Source organism: Gouania willdenowi, chromosome 24 (genome assembly GCF_900634775.1).
Source record: "Gouania willdenowi chromosome 24, fGouWil2.1, whole genome shotgun sequence".
Classification (NCBI taxonomy): domain Eukaryota; kingdom Metazoa; phylum Chordata; class Actinopteri; order Blenniiformes; family Gobiesocidae; genus Gouania; species Gouania willdenowi.
Genome location: NC_041066.1, coordinates 4,566,291 through 4,586,766, shown reverse-complemented (window position 1 = coordinate 4,586,766; position 20,476 = coordinate 4,566,291). Strand labels below are relative to the sequence as shown.

At 37.7% G+C, this 20,476-nt stretch overlaps 1 protein-coding gene across 1 annotated transcript in view; it reads right to left on the bottom strand.

The window, feature by feature from the left end:
* rab10 (RAB10, member RAS oncogene family) overlaps positions 1-20,476 on the bottom strand; it is a 25,436-nt gene extending 4,960 nt beyond the window's left edge. The window contains exons 1-3 of the mRNA XM_028439838.1: positions 19,785-20,476; positions 7,740-7,800; positions 1,081-1,219 (exon numbers count right to left, since the gene is read on the bottom strand). Coding sequence (XP_028295639.1) covers positions 1,081-1,219; positions 7,740-7,800; positions 19,785-19,911 — 327 coding nt within the window. The 5' untranslated portion in view covers positions 19,912-20,476. The remainder of the gene's footprint in view (positions 1-1,080; positions 1,220-7,739; positions 7,801-19,784) is intronic.

The following is a 20,476-nucleotide window of genomic DNA, read 5'->3' as shown; positions in this document are numbered from 1 at the left end:
TAAAATAACTCATTTTTTTATCTAGAAAAGTATCCAAGCTGTAAGAAAAACATTTTCCCTGGCCCCCATGTTTTAAAAATGCCCCCATTTTTTTAAAACTACGGGGGCCTAAATTGCCCCCATAATATTTTCCTAAAGTCATACCCTGACTAGAGGTAACTAGGGCCCAATAAAATCCATTTTATTTTTTTTCCAAATTCTGTTTCTTCCACTTTCATTTTTTAAATTCAATTTTTTTAAGAAATATTTATCATTTTTTAAAGAAAATATTAGTTTTTAACTCCTGTGATGACCCAAAATAAATACTAATAAATAAAAAGATATAAGTTGTAGTGATATGGATTGTGATATGCTGATTCTGATGAGCGTGTATGTTCTATCACTGAGCTCAGCACGTCTCCTCACCCGCAGCACTGCAGTCAGCCTCCACTCCAAAATCCTCAGTCAACCTAGCCGCCAGCTAATTTGTGCCCGTTTATAGACGGTTTTACGGTAATCCCGCAGTGCACACACACACACACACACACACACACACACACAGAGAGAGAGAGAGAAGTGCACTCTGTGGGACGTGACGAAGCGCTCAGCCGCTCCGTATAAAATAACGTCACCCTATACGTACTCGCACGGATGCGACCAAATCAAATTTTCACTCGCACAGATTGAAAATATACTCGCATATGCGGCCATTTTGGTCGCAGTCTCGAGCCCTGGGTCTTCTTTCCTTTTTGTTAAAAAATATTTTATTGAAATGCCTGAAACGGTTCAGAAATAAAATTGTCAAAATATTCGAATTGCTTGATATTTTTTATTCCATCTGTAGGTGAAATATATATAATATTGTCCAGGTGATTTACAACCCTGGTTTGCAGGGTGTTTGTTTCCCACTTCTAGTCATGAATAGTTTTTCAATGACAATAGGTCCACATTTGATGACAGAATCCCGTAACTTAAAAGTACTGGTAATTCATCCAAATTTCAATTAAATTCATCACTTTAGCGTTTCATACTTAAGCTGACACGTTTCAAACAATACATAGTTAATGATTATTCCCCGTGTGAATCATGTGCGTGTCCCACCTCGTCAATGTTGCGGAGCCATTTGCTGATATTCTCGAAGCTCTTGGCGTTGGTGATGTCGTAAACCAGCATGATGCCCATGGCTCCTCTGTAGTAGGAGGTGGTGATGGTGTGGAACCGTTCCTGGCCTGCTGTGTCCCTGCATGCAAACACACACAAAGCATTAATATGTTTACACTAAAATGAAGTTTGGTTGAAAAGTTAGAACGTTTGTTTAAGAAGAGAAGAAAACATGTATGATGAGCCTACAACAGTAAAACACTATACTTAACATCAAATTGGTCTAATGTTTAAATATTTAAAATTATAAAAATATTTTAATGTGTTGATTCTTTCTGGCACAAAATCAGCTTTTCAATCCAACATTGTTTGATATTAGTCTACATCTAATCTGAGAGTGTCACACACATGGGGTACAGCTTGTGGACAGTTTAAATAAAAAATGACAACGAACAGTTAAATGCAAACTTTAATAAAAGTAACTGCTATTCCCAATATGTCCACTGGGAGTCACACAGTTTAGTAAGAGTGATTAAAAAACCCAAAATAAAGCCATGAACTGAACAGTGGGTGGAAGCAGAATAGGATTTAGACACAGCTGGAGAAAAGTTTATCAATAATAAAATTAGTTATACATGCTAACAAGTTTTAATCATAAAATAAAACAAGACAACAGTCATCAACATCCCCCTCCAAATTGGTTCTCATTATAACTCAACCTTTTCCTAAATGTCCTAAATCTAAGAACTTAGATGTATACATAAAAAAATATTATCACATCAGAATATAAAATTATTAACTATCTTAAATGGTTTCTAAGAAAAGCTGTTCCCTATGAAAATACCTCGAACCTAGTGAAGAAAAACGGCACAGGGGCATTAACTCCAGAGAAAATATTTGCGTACTCTCCATTTTCGAACTCCATTAAGGAATTGATACCCTGAAGCCATACACCAAATGTGGTTATCCTATCCTAAACATTAAAGATTTCAATAGTCTCATTTCAAGTAAAGCTTGAATTTCAGTCCAGTTCAGAGCCAAACAATTCAACATTAATCTATTGTGCAGTCATGCTCAATAAGACTGGTTTCTTTTATCTTTGAAGCTTTTTTGATCTTATATAGTTTTATAACTAAATATGTTTTGCTGTTCTGCGAAATCTTCACAGCAACACACTTTATATTATACTATTCTTTAGTCTCACATTATATACAGTCTTTAGTTATTTACAAACCACTTATAGTTTGACAAAAGATTTCAGTCTCCAAATAAGTCTGATAGAATACTTATTGCCCCATTACCACCACTCATACACTTCAGATAAGGTCATCTGATCCAATAGGAGGGCAAACGAGGCAGGAAACACCATGGATATGATGCACACAACAGACACACAGAGACACTCCTACTGTGAGAGGAAGTGCATCGACACCACTGAGAAACAACACCAATATTGATTCAATTTATTCAACTGGCCGCGAGGCCTCTGCAAAACAAGAAATAAGTAAAGTTGGGCGTGAAAAAAAAAAACAACCTTTGAATCCGCAGGCTAAGCATGTCCCTCAACACGTCTGCACGAGTACGAACAACTACCGACACATTTAGTTATCTGAACAAGAGCCTGCCAACATCAATCCATCGAGCGAGAGAGAAAGAGAGAAAGAGAGATAAAGAGAGAGAGGGCTTTGACTTAATGATGTCCCATTATTAGAAATGTTGGATGTTTGGAGCCAAAAGTTCCTATAGATGCGTATTTTTATAGAAATACTGCCAAATCCTCATTTAATACATCTAAGCTTGTTCCTCCTCGTCCCAGCGTAAGGAGCAGACAGTCTAGGTTTGTCATTGATTACAGATAAAGGAGATCTGCACGGTTTGTCTGGTTTCTTAGTGTACTTTTTTTTTTTTTTAGCTCTTATGGTGCTTTCAATGAGGATGGCCTAGCTGGAGTTATTAAAAGTCGTTCCATTTCCACAGGTTGTTTCTGTACGTAGCAACACTTCTCAAATTCCTGCATCCACACAGAGAGAAGCAACGAGAGAAGACCGAGTAACTTCCTACAATCACAAAACTCAGTTCTGTTAGGATGACTTTCAAATAATAATAATAATAACATGACAGTTGGATAGAATCATGTGCCAGATTACAGTTTTGAGGTAGACTTTACACTGATCCGATCGGTTACATCTGATCGGCTATATTTAGCATTTTATGCAATTAATGTGATCGGCTGTAATGTCTTAGTTCGCCGAGCCAATCAAATACGTCATTGTTGTGATGAAACTTTCTGTAGATGCTTCCATTGCATTGTTTTATTCATCTAATTTATATGGAAGAGTTGTTTGCTTTACGTGACATGACGTTATTTCACTCGCATTTGTGCACAAATGTAAAAGCCTATGTGCGAACGGCAAAAATGTCTCTTGGTTGGAGTGGAGCTCCTGAGCTCCGGACTTCTTCCCCAGTCTACCGACTCTGAAAGCAGAGGCAGCGTCTGCTGTTAGTGTGTGTGTGTGTGTGCACTTGTTTTGTTTAGCAAAGCGAGGCGGTCCCGTTTACTTTCATACCGGAGACTTCTGTCCATTTCAGGCTGATGGTGGACAGAACTCTCTTGCTTCACAGCAATCATTGAGTATGACATGGAAATCAGGTTTAATTCAACAGCTGCAACATTTATTTTGCCAATCACTCAAAAAAGGCATGCAGCTTATAATCGATCTGCTCCGGTCAAATACGCCCCCTTACTCCGCACACTGGTCAAGCAGTTAAAGGGCCACACACCCACACAGACAACAAATGATATGTTCAGGTACTGCTGGAAATTCTTCCACTCCCTCACAGTCACAAGGCTGCGCTTAGGTCCCAAAACATGGTACCGGTTGATTTTCCGTGAATCTGTATCAGGTAATACCGAAGGAATTCAGTCAGTACCTAAAAAAAAAAAAAAAAACATCCTAATTCATATGATCGGAGATCTTTTTTTTTTAAAACTCACTGATAGTGTAAAGCCTTTTTTGAGGTCTCTGCTGCTTAAACCAAATAGAGATGTTTTAACTTGTTGCTCTGCACCACACAAACTGCATCTTTATGAATGGACAGAAAATAAAGTGAATCCCAGCTTACTCATGAGTGAAAGGAAGGACTCACCCTAGATGAATAAACAGCCTAGAAATAAGCTAAATTCAGACCACACCTGGACCCAGTACAGTTTGCCTACCAAGCCCAAGGTTGGAGTTGAGGACGCCATCACCTCCTGCTCAACCGTGTCTACTCTCACCTGGACAAGCCGGCGAGCACTGTGAGTGTCATGTTCTTTGACTTTTCCAGTGCTTTTAACACCATCCGTCCACTCTACTGGGTGAGAAGCTGACAGAGATGCAGGTTGACTCCTCCATTGTGTCCTGGATTGTGGCCTACCTAACTGGCAGACCACAGTACAGTATGTACGCCTGCGACGCTGTGTGTCCGACAATGTGGTCAGCAACACCGGGGCCCCTCAAAGGACTGTACTCTCTTTCTTCCACTTCACCACAAATTTCAACTACTGCACTGACACCTGTCATCTCCAGAAGTTCTCGGACGACTCTGCAGTGGGTGGATGTATCAGGGAGGGGGATGAGGTGAAGTACAGGGCTGTTGTGGACAGCTTTGTCACATGGAGTGAGCAGAACCATCTACAGCTCAATGTGACAAAGACCAAGTTGCTGATTGTGGACCTGAGGAGAACCAAGAGGCCAGTCAGCCCTATCTCCATCCAGGGGGTCAGTATGGACATTGTGGAGAAGTACAAATACCTGGGAGTGGTGACTGACAATAAACTGGACTGGGGGAAGAACACTGACTCCCTCTACAGGAAGGGCCAAAGCCGCCTCTATTTTCTGAGAGGACTGAGGTTCTTCAACGTCTGCAGAAAAATGCTGAGGATGTTTTATGGGTCTGTGGTGGCGAGTGTGATCCTCTACGCTGTTTCCTGGGGGAGCAGACTGAGGGTCACAGACTCCAACAGACTCATCCGCATGGCCAGTGACATTGTGGGGATTAAAATGGACTCTGACAGTGGTGACAGAGAGGAGGAGCCTGTCCAAGGTGAAGGCCATCTTGGTCAATGAGTCCCACCCACACCATGAAGTGCTGGTCACTCACAGAAGCACCTTCAGCACCAGGCGGATCCAACCACGCTGCTCCACAGAAAGCCACAGGAAATCATTCCTGCCTGTGGCGATCAAACTGTATGATTTATCACTGTAACCTCACAGCTTGATTGTTGTAAATATCTAAATCATATTTGTATATTGGTATTATTTTGTAAATATCTGTATCATATTTGTATTAATATTATTAGTATTATCTATTATACTACTGTAATGTGTGTGTATCTGATCCCAATTGTTTTCTTTTTTAACATTTTTTTACTTAATTATACACTTATTTAACATTTGTTCTTTATTTTGTCTTTGCTAAATGTTTTTTTCTTTTATTTGGGATTTTTTTTTCTGTGGCTGTAACATAAGTAATTTCCCCCTGGGATTAATAAAGGAATTCTGATTCCGATTAAATTCATTGGATTGTATGATGAACATTTTTAATTCTATAAAAAGGAAGGAAACTATTTTTAAAGAAATTGTAAAAAGACCAAAAATACTGGTGGAAAAAAAATATGCAGATGTGAATGGATATTACATTTTGTGGCAAACATTGACCAATAACTCATCTGCAATAATTAAAGAGCACAAATTGGGACATCACCACTTTCCTATGGCTGTGTAGTCAAAGTTTAGCTTACCTTTCCTTTGGATGGGCTGATAACGGTCACAACTATGCAATACAAGAGACTAAATAATTTAGTTGCCATGAAAAGATTGCACTACATGTATCGTATAGGATGTCGTTTTCTTCTTTTCAATTTGAGGATACGAACAATACGGCTGAGTAAATAATGTGTGGATTATTCAGCAAGTCACATTAGTCCAGTAAAAGCAACTGTACCGAACATCATCCGTGCAGTGGGATGACTGAACTGGCACAGCCACTCGACATATCCGTGAACCGTTCAAAAAACATCTTCTGATGACAGAAAAATGGGTTTGTTTTAGTCAACAGATGTGTTGATTCCCCTAGCTTGCCAGTTGACATTCCTCCCCTCTTTGTTTTTATTTATCCAGTTTTGTTTTACTTTTATGACCTCCATTATGCATGTTCTGTCGATAAACGTTTGTTTGCAATATTGAAAGTACAATAAAAGTTTGAATTGTTAAAAAAAGCATATTCTGAAATTGCGGTGCCAGTGGACGTGTAATCGGGCATCAATAGTTGGACCCGACAAGGTTTGAACTCGAATTAAACCAATTTCTTTTAAGTCTGAACTTGTCAAGAATGAGTCGTTTATACGTTTTTAACATCATTCTTCCTTTTTCCAAAGGTCAGCCTTCAATTCACCTCATCATCTAACTGCGCATCTTTCTCGTGCTAATCGATACGCACCACCAGCCCTCAGCCAAGCCTTAGCTACAAGAGTGTCAGCCAAAGGAGGATGTTAGAGTAAAAGAAAACAATAATAACTAAAAGTATTCTGCCAACAGGTTCTTTGCACATGATTGACTTTCACAGTAACTAACTTATTACATACAGCAAGGCTCATATTCTATTAAAAAAAAACAAACTAATTTGACAGTAACCTTTGTTGTATAATTTGGCTCTAACCCATTTCAGACAAATGCCTAATAAAACAGTTCAAGATAAGGTTTGGGCTGGACAAAGCTGTTAAATGTCAGGTCAGTGGCCCCTCTACAGACCATTTCCTGCCCATGCATACTTCAGTGCTTGAGGGACATTTATCAAACAGATGTTTCATTGTGATATAACAAAACAATCACTGTACGGCTCTTAACACATCTGCTGCTCTGTGCATGGCTGACACATTTTAAAATGAGTAAAAGCACCTAAAAGCAGAATAAAACCACCAATACTTTTATTAAATACATTAGTTTAACACTGTAAAGTAGGAGTCTTAAACTCACACTGTCTGGAAGCCAAAAACTACATGGTAAAGAAGTTGGAGGTCTGAGCAACTAGATTTTTTTTTAACATGCTAAGTGCAGTTTTTGTTGTTAACTCCTGGTACATTTAGACTATTCTAAATATATATATGTGAAAAAATTCCGATTTTTCAAAATTTGCCAAAAACAAAAGAAATTACTATAATCTTAAAATGATGTTAAATAATAAAAAAAAAATCATAACTTCATTTGTTTTAACAAGTTCAAACCTACACCACTTATTTGAAATAAAATGTAATAACTGTTTTATGGGTATTATTTAATTTAATTTGTATAAATGGAATACACAAAAGAGGCAATAATTGCCCCACTACTGTATAGCTTATATATATTATTTGATTTCTATTAGTTGAGTAAATCCAACCTTGGCAAGGCTGCTTGATTCAGCAGAGGTTGCCTGTGCTGCTACAAGGACCTCCATCTTTTTTTTTTTTATTAATTGTGTGAGAGTTTGGGTTTTCTACATGTAAAAACAATTATTTAAAGTTGCCGTAATCTAAGAGCCAACCCAATATCTGCTCTGCATCAACAGAAAGACAAATCTAGTAAGATGCATCAGTATTCTAAATGTTTTAACGAATCCGAGTTTAAAAACAAGCTCACCAGATCTGTAGCTTGATCTTCTTTCCATGTAATTCAACAGTTTTGATCTTGAAGTCTATTCCTGTAAAACACAATGAAACAAAAGCATCAGCATAAAGGATATCCATTACAATAGAAATGCACTAAAAAAAATAAGAATGCTCAACAAATGATACAGAAAGACATTTGAAAACAAGAAAATGTTAAAATAGCAGTAGCAGCGTCGAGCCTGAAGCTTGGGGGAAATAAATTAAATCGTAAATAGTTCAGCAGGGAAAAACATCTTTGACGTACACGATGTCATGTACTGACAGCACATCGTACTGAGATATGTGCACTACCAAAAAATGAATTTTTGCTAAAAACAATTGATTTTTGTTTATTTTCAAAGTGAACAGACATGTTTTATTTGTTTATTGGATTATGTTATGGTTATAATCTCAGTACGGATGTAAATTCAGTAAGTGACACCGGGCTAAACTAAAGTGGCCTGCAACCTCAACTCCACCACAGTCACATTGGCCATGTTTAAACGGGAGCTTTAATTCAGAATAAAAGTTAAATCCTCTTTGAACTGAGCCTGTAAACACTTAATTCCTAATGCAAATGTATTTCCAAATTAAAATTAAATCCCGAATAAGATGGCTTGTTTATTCCAATTTTAATTACAAATAAAATAATTTATCAATCTTGTATACACTTAATTCCGCTTAAGGTTAATTTCGGTCGTTCTGCGCATGCTCGACATGTCGCAATGATGCGCTGATGACATAATCCAAGATGGCTGCCCGGACTCAAGCTGAGACCATTTATCTAATAAGAGCCTTACAAGACATGGTTGCAGCAAGCCAATAACCAAGAAATAAGACGACAATATGGATCTAATAAAAAGAGTGGATGGACGGAAGCATAAAGACATGCAGACATTCACACTGACTTACTACACACACACACAAACATCGGCAAACGGAACAGGCTTCATCGGGGCATGAAAAACCAGAGCTTCACTATGATGTGTGGATCATTATGAAGTTTTTCACTTTTTGTTTAACTGCAGGCATTTGCTAAAATCAAAAAAGTTCATTTTATTTCTCATTAATGTACAGTCAGCACCCCATCTCGACAGAAAAAACAGAAATGTAGATTTTTTTTGCAAATTTAATAAAAAAGAAAAACTGAAATATCACATGGTCATAAGTATTCAGACCCTTTGCTCAGTATTGAGTAGAAGCACCTTTTGAGCTAATATAGCTATGAGTCTTCTTGGGAATGATGCAACAGGTTTTTCACAGGTCTCTCCAGACATGCTCAATTGGGTTTAGGTCAGGGCTCTGGCTGGGCTCGTCAGGAATGGTCACAGAGCTGTTCCGATGCCACTCCTGTTATTTTTAGCTGTGTGCTTATGGTCATTGTCTTGTTGGAAGGTGAACCTTCAGCTCAGTCTGAGGTCTTGAGCACTCTGGAAGAGGGTTTCTTCCAGGATATCTCTGTACTTGGCCGCATTCATCTTTCCTTCAATTGCAACCAGTCATCCTGTCCCTGCAGCTGAAAAACACCCCCATAGCATGATGCTGCCAGCACCATGTTTCACTGTTGGGATTGTATTGGGCAGGTGATGAGCAGTGCCTGGTTTTCTCCACACATACTGCTTAGAATTAATGCCAAAAAGATCAATCTTGGTCTCATCAGACCAGAGAATCTAATTTCTCATAGTCTGGGAGTTTTTCATGTGTTTTTTTTTTAACTTTCATACGTCTTGCACTGAGGAGAGGCTTCAATCGGTCCACTCTACCATAAAACCCCAACTGGTGGAGGGCTGCAGTAATAGTTGACTTTGTGGAACTTTCTCCCATCTCCCAACTGCATCCCTGGAGCTCAGCCACAGTGATCTTTGGGTTCTGCTTTACCTCTCTCACCAAGGCTCGTCTCCCACGATTGCTCAGTTTAGCTGGACAGCCAGATCTAGAAAGAGTTCTGGTCGCCCCAAACTTCTTCCATTTAAGAATTATGGAGGTCACTGCGCTCTTAGGAACCTTGAGTGCTGCAGAAATTCTTTTGTAACCTTGACCAAATCTGAGCCTTGCCACAATTCTGTCTCTGAGCTCCTTGGGCAGTTCCTTTGACCTCATCATTCTCATTTGCTCTGACATGCACTGCGAGCTCTAAGGTCTTATATAGACAGGTGTGTGCCTTTCCTAATAAAGTCCAATCAGTTTAATTAAACACAGCTGGACTCCAATGAAGGAGCAGAACCATCTCAAGGAGGATCAGAAGAAATAGACAGCATGTGAGTTAAATATGAGTGTCACAGCAAAGGGTCCGAATACTTATGACCATGTCATATTTCAGTTTGTCTCCTATATAAATTTATAAAAATGTCTACATTTCTGTTTTTTTCTGTCAAGATGGGGTGCTAAGTGTACATTAATGGGAAATAAAATGAACTTTTTTGATTTTAGCAAATGGCTGCAATGAAACGAAGAATGAAAAATTGAAAGATGTCTGAATACTTTCTGTACCCACTGTATATAACACTGTTTATGCTTAACTTTCAGAAATAGTCTTAGGAGTGTTATCAAACAGTACTCTTAAACATACTCACAAGCATATGTTTTTCAAGCTGAAAATACAAAAACTTAGTAGAGACTAGTAGGCCATGGGCTCTCAAGATGGCGACTTCTGACTACTATGGCAACAGTGTTAGGTCAAAACACACAAACTCACCCAGACCATTACAGTCTATGACCAATGACCATAAACTATGACACGAACTCAACAGGAAAGAGCAACCCCAACTTATAATGTATTACATAAAAACACACACTCCTTGTGCTGACTATTTGTTTAGCATGAATAAATAATCACAACCTTTTGTCTTAATTTTGCTTTTGTGTGATTACATCATTGGAATCAGTTTATTTAAAATGGTCTGATACAAACTATTGTTTTGATGCTATAATTTGCTTTAACACACTATGCATTGTATCAATTTTTGAATCGAGAATCGTTTGAATCGAGAATTGATTTTGAATCAAATCGTGACCCTAAGAATCAGAATCGAATCGTGAGACACCCAAAGATTCACATCCCTACTGGCTATGATTGGCCTAAGTATGGTTTTCTGCCTCTCTTCTCCACTGCTCACTTTTGCTGCTCAGCGGACGAAAGTGAAACTGTATGTTATTGTCCAGCTGCTGCTTCAAAACCACAATCAAAATAAAAGTGAAAACAGTTATGTGGTCTATGTTGTAGCCAAAAAGAAAGGGTTTGTGTTTTTTCCCTATAGACGTAATACGTCACGTTTGCCCTGTCCATGAGAAGCCTTCCCAACACCCAGACCTAAAGCTGAATTGACTAAAGCCAAATAAACCTGTTTTCCATGTAAACCTCAATTTAGGAATTATGATTTCCATGGAAATACTAAGCAGAACACTTTAATTCTATGTAACCGTGGCCAATGTCCCAAAAGGCAGGTTTTAAGCTATGTTCTATCTAAAAACATACAGATAAGTCTGTATTGAAACTAAGTGTTTGTCACCGAGTGGAACAAAGCAACTGCAGGAATCTTCAATATTAGTTAGTGTTATGCAGATACACTTGCTGTCACAATATTGCGGCATTGCCATCTAAAGATTTAACCTTCAACCTTTGAAACCAATCAAAGCTGAAACGTGTACAGTACTGTGAAAAATGCAGCGTTGACATCATTGAGTATAAGAAGCAATGATTTATTAAACTCATGGCCAAAGTGCCTTTTTGGGTGAAGGTCTGCTCTGTTTAGTTCTGCTGTGGTCAGAAAATGTGATTGGATGAGAAACAGCTGTGCCTTAGGTGGGGCCCGGTGAAGCAGCCAATGTGTGACTCACTGTACATGAGGAACAACCTGGGAGACAAAAATGTAAAGCTGGACAGCAAAATGGGATTCAGCCACTCAGAAAATGAAGTTGACCCCCCAAAAAACAAAAAAGACATGGATTGTGTAATAACAAAACATGTAGGAAAATCATGGGAAAGATGGGTTTTTGTTTCACAACAGGCAGTTGCAGAGTGTGAATGTCTAATGCAGGGCGTACATGATTAATGACCACACTCTCTTTTTAATCCCAAAGGAGGCAAAGAAATTCCTCTATCTACTTCTGCCTTTTTATAAAGTGCTCAGGGTTGCCACATTAAGCAGTGTCATAACGCATATGCTGTGACGTGGAGGGGCACTCAAGACTAAAATGAGGATGGGGGCTCATGAGGGGGCTTTCCAATGGAGGTATTTTAAGGAGCAGTTATGCACGTCTCCCTCAATAGGTATGAGAGAACACATGCATCTCCCAACTCCAGTTAATGAATGCGAGGAGGCGATCCTATACAGTAGATAAACATTATGTAGCATTTTCAGTCTGTGGTTTATTATTCTTATTTCGGTGAGCCTGTGCCATTTGTTCTCAAATACTGTCACCATAATTAAACTACTTCACATACATCACTATTTTAACTCATTCATGAACAACCAAACCTAACAATCATGATAGAAAAGTGAACAATCAATTTAATCAACTCTTTAATATGACCCCTAATACTTCCATGTGACAAGCATTTCTTGATTTGTTTGGTTCATCTGCTTTTGTCCGTATCATAATAATGGCTTGGATTTATACAGCACATTCAAGTGACTGCCTAAAGTAGGATTTTAATAACAGGAGTGTGTTACCTCGAAAACAAATTCAAGTCACTAGATTGTTATGTAGCAAGTGTGGACCTTACTTTAGTGTTTTGTTTAAGGTTTTCATTTTGAGTTGAGAAAAAGAAAAAGACTGACTGCATTTTGCACTTGGAACAAGTTTGCTAAATTGCTTACCAACATTTAAAAAAAAAATCTAGAAGTTTCTCGTCTTGAAAGAGGGCTACGATTTTAAATTGGTTTATTTTTACGGGTAAATTACGTGAAAAATAGTCTGAATAATTCAAATGAAAAATCAGTGATAAAATTTTAATTCATATATATATATAATATTATGAATGAATGTACTGCTGCAGCAGCTGAGACGGGAGGCTGATTATAAACGTACACGCTGAGGTTATATTAAATGATGAAAATGTTTAAAGTCAGCAATGCATTTCAAGTGTTTAAAGAAGAATGAGCTCTTATGAAGAGGAAAACAAACAAACTCACTCAAACCAACTTGTAATTATTTACTCATAAGATGATAAAACACAGAAAAACTTTCCGCACATTTTGTCCCATTTAAACGGTCAGTGTTAAAGCAAACAAAGCCAGAAACACAAAGTAAATGGGGTTTTTACAGATTGGTACCACTATGTTATCATCAACGCCACGATCCTTTGCTGAATTCATGGTGGAACACAGAGCATTAAAGTGCTAGTTAGGTTCACCATTAAAGGGCTATAACATTATATGATGCATAAGTTTTTTTATGCATAGATCATCTAATAGGAACATTTAGAAGCTTTTAGGCCAATCTTGCAAGAGCAGTCGGGGATCCCTTTGAGGTACAAAATAATGCAAAAAAGTACTTTAAATGTGTGTTATTTTAAAATAATGTGCACATATTTTTTATATACATTAAACACATTTCATGTTGTATACATTTATCAGGTTGTCATACTAGTAATTATATTCTCAGACTCACGATATCATTCAAATAATGTCAAATTTAAACTTGTTTTAGAGATTTTGACGTACATTTTCTTAGAACAGCATAAAAACTGTAAAATCACCTTCACAAGGAGAAAAGGTAACAATCAGCATTTTAAACTAAGAAAAACAAGCCAGTCCCTCATTACATGCCAGACTTAAACAGCTTTATTCTCAAGTATGATCAGATTTACTGTATGTGCTGTATCAGTAAGTCTAATTCTTCCTGCATGTCCATTATGTGCAATATATTGCCTGTGTGTTCATTGGCAGACATTCAAGACCGTGTAAAAACACACGGACAAATGTGGCTCCTTGGTGTGGTTCAGCAAAGACAGTCTCTGGTTACTTTATTCCTAAGCGTTGAGCTTATGCAGCTGGAAAATGGATCCTTAACTTGGGATTTCACCCACTTGACTCATGTGGCATGAAGTTTCCACGCATGCGTGTCAAGGACAGACAGGAAGCAGGAGGGGCTTGATGAAGTGTTTATAGTCTGACCAGGACAGCAGTCTTGAACTCTTACCTCAACACTAAATACAAATCTATTGCATCATGTGTTGCTCAGCATAATTGTGCACTGTTACAATAATTACAAGGAAAAACAGTAGTCTAATGTGAATAAATAAAATAAACAGTGTTAACACTAAATTCAATCAGCTTTTCAAAAGAGGTTAAAACTAGACATTATTGCTAACATCAAACATGAAAACCAATCTATCGATCTATTATGAAGCCTTGCAGCTGCTTTTGACATGAGCAAATATCTCAACTAAGCACCTTTTATTTACTTAAAACTGTTGACATTTCACTTCAAATTATAATCTATTTTACACTGGTTTTACCAGTTGTATAAGTAGCATGACTGCTTCTAAAGTACAAAACTTTTGATAAATCTGCAATGCTTTTTTTATTATTATTTTTGTGTATATTATTAAGTCTAAAGCATAATTAGAAGAATTTAAAGTAGATTAGGTTTAGATAGGAACTAACAGAATGAAAACTATTGAGCAAGAGGCCCTGCTAGCCAGTGTAGCTTAGTTAGCCACTCGGTCAAGTGTGACAGCTACTCAACTGGCCCTGAAACCGGTGGTAGCTACTGTTGTTGCCAGTAAAGTGGAGTTAAATAACAGTAATATTATTGATGTGCTGACCAGATTATTTCACAAAAGAGAGTAACGGCTTCTATTTAGCTTCATGGCTAGCATGAGCAGGCCTGACAGAAGTGGTGCTAATGGTGGAGAGCCGAAGTTGGCCTTTAAATGGTGGTTCATCTGCTGTTAGGGGGAAAGTTAAGGGAAAAGTTTCTATACACTTCTGAGAGTTGTTCAAATATTTTATGTCAAACATAGAAACACAAACACGTGAGCTCATTTACATTGAATGTCCTTTTATCAGAGCAACCATGTTAGAAAAAATATTACAAAAAGTTGAGAATAATACACATTTTTATTCGAGCCCCTTTATCAAGAAACAAATGGAGTGGGAAGGATAATTTGGTAATTATTATTATTATTGCAAAAATCATTAAATCACAACACGTTAAAGAGGATTTTTAACAAGCAGAAACAATGATTGAATATTAGGATTTTTCAAACCACACACCTGCAGCGCTGCTGAAAAGTATTGAACAAAGATGGGATTTCTCTTAATTTATGTTTTTTAAAGTTTTTTATGAAGAAAAAGCAACATGTCAGCCTGATAATTGTTTGACAGGCCTCTCTGATTCACCTACTGTTAACTGGAATCATGAAAGTAGAAACAAAACATGGATCCATCATCCAGATGTAAGTCTATCCCTCCTCGCTTTTCCTCATCCTAGGATACCTGACCACGAGCCCCACGAGAGCTGACGGAACCAGATGGGTCCGGCCGGGTTCTGACACTTTCAGTCACAACAGCTGCACAAGCCCGTGTACGGGCGCTTGTTGTTCCGTTTGTGCCAGGACTCACACAACCTTTGTGACTCTTGGTGTTGCAAATTACCTCATTTTTTGGGTGAGTTTGTCTGACACAGAGCTCCGTTTTGCTCACTACACTGCTGTAAAGTGGTCACCAGTTGCATCTTTCGGTATGTATCGCACGTGTCGACACAACCCCATGAGTGGAATTAAAAGTTCATAATTTAAATAAATGAACCATTAGTATTAAATATTGAAGTTTTTGTTATTTGTTAACCATGAGCATCCCTAATTTAGCAACATTACTCCAGATTGAAAATTTGCACAAGTGCTTTTCAGGGGGAAATGCAGCTTGATGCCATTGTCACGTTGAACTGAGTTGTGATGAACAAAGAGGTGATCCAGTTCGGTTTAGACGTGTGTCTGCTAAATGGGATTCAATCTGGTTTCATGACAAAGGAAAAATAATTAATTGACATGGCCTGTAAACAAAAACAGTGTAGGTTGAAAGAAAGATTTAGAACTAAATTAGGATCTAATAAACCATTTCAAAAATAAAGTTTTGCAAGGCTAACCATAATTTATTACTTAATCAATTTTTAATCTTCCATGTTATTGCTGTTAAATCTTTGCGAGTATTGATATATTTGGTAACAATTTGACAGAGACAGACATTTTAAAAAGCTCAAAATTCTCATATCTGAACTACATAAATCACAATATCATATTTACATGGAGAGAAGACTTTGCAAAATTAGTACTTTATAACCACCATAGAGTAAGTCTTGTTTCGTGAGGTATACATTCGTGCAAACCATAACAATATATGGTTTCAATATAAAATTAATGTTGACTGCATTATTCAACCAGTTTAAAGTCAAAGATTTTCTTCTATTCTTTTGACTCATTAAACTGAAAATTGGGCGAAAATTACATCTAAACAAATTTAACAAAACAAACTTTAGAAATGATGCAATTTCAGTCATATGCTTTGCAGTAAACTTCGAATCTTAGGGGATTCATAGGGTCAACAAAGTGATGATTGAAGCTAGTTAGTATAAATGATTTAGTAGGTTTTTATTTCCACAAGTTAAATACAGGCAAGTTGAGCTACAATTAAGCCATGCTTTAAGTAAACAATAGCTGATTTATTGTTATTACACTGAGTCAACATGAAGTATTTCTACCTTGGTTATTTACTACTTAATATTTTGCTTGTATAAACAGCTAAAATTACTAGTTAAACAGCTTGGTAAGCTCTTAAATTGTCTTTGTTTACAGTAAAACAGTTTGTGTGCATATTATTTATGTGCGGTCTTTTACAAACAGTTTGAAGTAAAACTGATCTGAGGGTGTGTTGGTTAGTGCCGAGTCGACTCAAAGCTGTAAGGTCAAGGCTTCACAATAAAGTATTTTAGTCTGACATCTACTAGCTTACCCTGTGCATGCAACAGTTTTATCTTTTTTTTTTTTTACAGGAGTCTCTCTGAATGTCTGCACCTGATTGCCAATGTGAGCAAACTGTAGAGGGTGGGAAATATCTTCCTTAAAGGCATCAACATTATTAAAAGTAAGGTAATCGCTAGATACAACTTAACACAAATTGAGAGCATTTATTGCATTTGAGTACCACAAAATTCCTGTTTATTACTAACTGCATTGGACTATTGACACATTATTTGCCACAGCAAGCACACAACACTAATTTATTTAGGGGCTCCGATTTTCTGTGATCGTGGAAAACGGACGGAAAAAACTGCATTCAGTCTCTGAAACGGAATTAGCAATGATGTTGTTGGTTGTTTCACTCAAACAAAATCAAGCAGAAATTGCAATACGTCAATGAACATACCCTCACCATGCAAGTTTTACAACAATATGACAAATTTAATTCACTTTCTTTGGAAAGCCAGGGTTGGCAAAATGACACAAATGTCAATTCTCAAACAAAATATGATGTAATATGGCAAGGACTAAACCCTCACCAAAATAATCTTGGACAATATTATGCATTTACATGCAATTTTCCATGGCAAAACAGGTAGCCTGATGTGTAGCAACTTTACCAAAAGGACAGACCTTGAACCTTGCGTGATTTCAGCTTGTAAAATAGGTGAAAATACAGTGGAGAAACATCAAATTAATAATATGAACTCCATTAAAAGTATTATGCATCTTTGGTACAATTTCAATCACTTTAAAAGCCAGTTATGAAATCTGAGTAGGGGAAGCCGATGAAATGGAAAAGGGTCAAACTGACCCAGAAATGGGTAAACTCGCAAATGGAATTTGGGAAACTCAGACGAAAAATCAGCGCCTCTACCAATATCAGTTGGTTGTCACTGGAACAGCTGAAGACAATTTCTTAACTTAGTGTTTTCAGGGATCCCACGCTTTCACAATGAGTTTTCAAAACATTTTACCAAATTTCCATGATTTAATTCTGAAGCACAAAGATCTTTTTTTGCGTATGCATTTCCTGGTTTTTAGCGTAAGCCAGCTGAGGTGATACCTACGCACTGTTTTATAAATGAGGCTGAGAGGGAAATTGTGAGATCTTGTGAATCCCACTTAATTATGCTGCCAGTATGCAGCACTTTCACGTTCAGATAACGCTTAACATATTTGGAGTTTAACATATGTTAAACATTAAAATAAAATAGGCTATATTTTCAAAACAGTTCAAATATTTTATGACTAAGACTGGAAAATTGTTTTTTCCAGGAATTTCATGACCATGGAGACCCTGTGTTTAACAACAGAATCTTGAAACTTCACAATTTTCATGTGAACCAATTAAATAGTTTAAGAATATACTGAATATCAGATACAGCTGCACAGTAAGATAAGAATTGATGCATCAAATTGCTGATTGTAGCTTAATTAGGACAACTTGACTTTGATCGTGCAGATAAAAAGTCTTCTTGGATAAGAGGTGAAATATCTTCGAGCAAATCCAGTTGCCTTAACTAAGCTACTATAGATGACTGAGAAAAGTGAAATAATAATTTCAAACAATCACTAATTAATGTTAACACAGGTATGACAGACTTAAGCCCAACATGACAAGAGTAACTTTTAGGTGGGTGGCCAGCATTTGCACAGCTAGAAGGATAACATCCAGTCTTAAATGCTTTATCATCTAAGCAACACTTACTAAAGGTGGCACGATACAGATTAAAAGGTCATACCCAGAGTAAGGGTAATTCCAGCAAGGGCAATTCCAGCAAGTTCATTTTGTCTTTTTTTTTTTTTAAATACATGTTCAGGCTTCTTATTTTCAGACAATGTTTTTCAGGACATTGTTATCTCCTGACATGTTTCCACTGTCAACTGCCAGTCTTTCTCAGGTGATTGCTTCGATGTATCCCTACGAGTTCAAAGCAATCACCTATGAGGACGACTGGCAGTTGTCAGTCGAAACATGTCAGATAATAATTTCCGGAAAAACCTTATCTGAAGACCTATATATTCCAGAATAAGTATGTAAAGAGCTAAAGTCAAATAAAAGCATGGTTGCATTTCCACCTGATATTTTTAGTCATTTTTCCTCATATTTTATTTTAAATTATTATTGTTACGGCGAGCATATTAACATCTATCGTAGAGCCCTATAAAATTCATGTTAATGGAATCTGACATAATCATGGAATTGACCAATGAAAACGTAATCCACTGTTGAACGTGAAAATTGACAGAATCGGGATGAAACGCCATCACAGTGACGAAATTATTGTTTTTTGGAGAAATGTTTCTGGGGAGCGCTTATTAGGTGCACCCCCAAATATCTCCAACAGCGTCTAAACCACCCGAAACACCGTCTGAACTGCCAAAATACTATTAAGTTGATCAAAACTTAATCAATAAACCTGTTCAGATTCAGTAAACCTTTGATAATTGGGTGATATTAAGGCTGCTCTCATACATCTTTATGTGACATAATTAATTAAAAAGGAGTAGTCAGAATAATCCATGTCAGTACAACTTATAGCTATGTTTTAATTGTATCTTGCTCATTATTTTAAGTTACATTTTTATTTTTGACATACATTTTTGTTTGGTTATGGTTTGCTTTTTATTAGTATTTATTTTGTTTCCTCATAGGAGTTAAACACTAATACTTTTGTACATCCACCATTGGTTTGTGTAAAGAAGTTACTAGCCTTTTGTTAATGGAAAAATCATATTAGTGCATTACTACCTTAAACTTTAAATGTGTTATATCATGTCATGTGGGGACTTTAAAACTAGGACAAAGTAAAGTTGAAGTTTTCATGAAGTACTGAAATTGGTCTTGTCTGGCCCATTTCAGATCAAACTGGGACAAAAACATCTGTTAAGGAATGTCCCTTAGCTTTAAGAGGAGGAACGAATCAGAGGCGTACTTCATTGTGTTAGCTAATAGCACATTAGCAGACCAAATATGTCCCGTCTACCATTTCCAGTTGTAGGGTAGAGCGAGATTAATCTAACCGAGGCTAAGGTCACGTGGCTTACAAGACACCCAGAAAATCTCACCTATGGTGGAGATGAAGGTTGTGTTGAAGGCGTCGTCGGAGAAGCGGAACAGCACACAGGTCTTCCCCACGCCCGAGTCCCCGATCAGCAGCAGCTTGAACAGCAAGTCGTACGTCTTCTTCGCCATTGGAGAACCAGCGGGTGTTCAATGAGGATGATCAACTTTGAAACGATCCCGTTTACCCTCGTCTTTCTGCAGAGTTCAACAGCCAGCTCTTCGGCCACACGACCGTCCAGCCCCGGTTCACTCTCTGCGATCAGCCGGCTAAGCTAACTTGCTAACGCACCAACAAAATAACACACTGGAGACGTTTTACACCCCTAACAAGGCTGGCTTGTCCTCTTTCCGCATGAGGACAAATAGTAGACAGTTAACCCAGGTGACTTTGTCCGGTTCTCCACTCTTTCTTTGCTCATACACAGTCGGGACAAAATGGCTCCCCTCTCTCACCGCCCCAACTCACTCTTTCTTCTAACTAAACGACGAGCTGGTTCAAAATACCCACACACGCCCTCATTCCCGGAATCCGTCCGCAGTCGAACCTGAAAGACACCGAAACTGGAGTGTGTCGACCTCACTCTCCGACCCGGGCAGGATTTTTCTCTGTCTTTCTGGAGAGATGAAAACCGTTGAGAGACGGCCGCCGCCTTCTAACACGAGCTCCGTGGCGACACCCTAGAACTCATTGGCA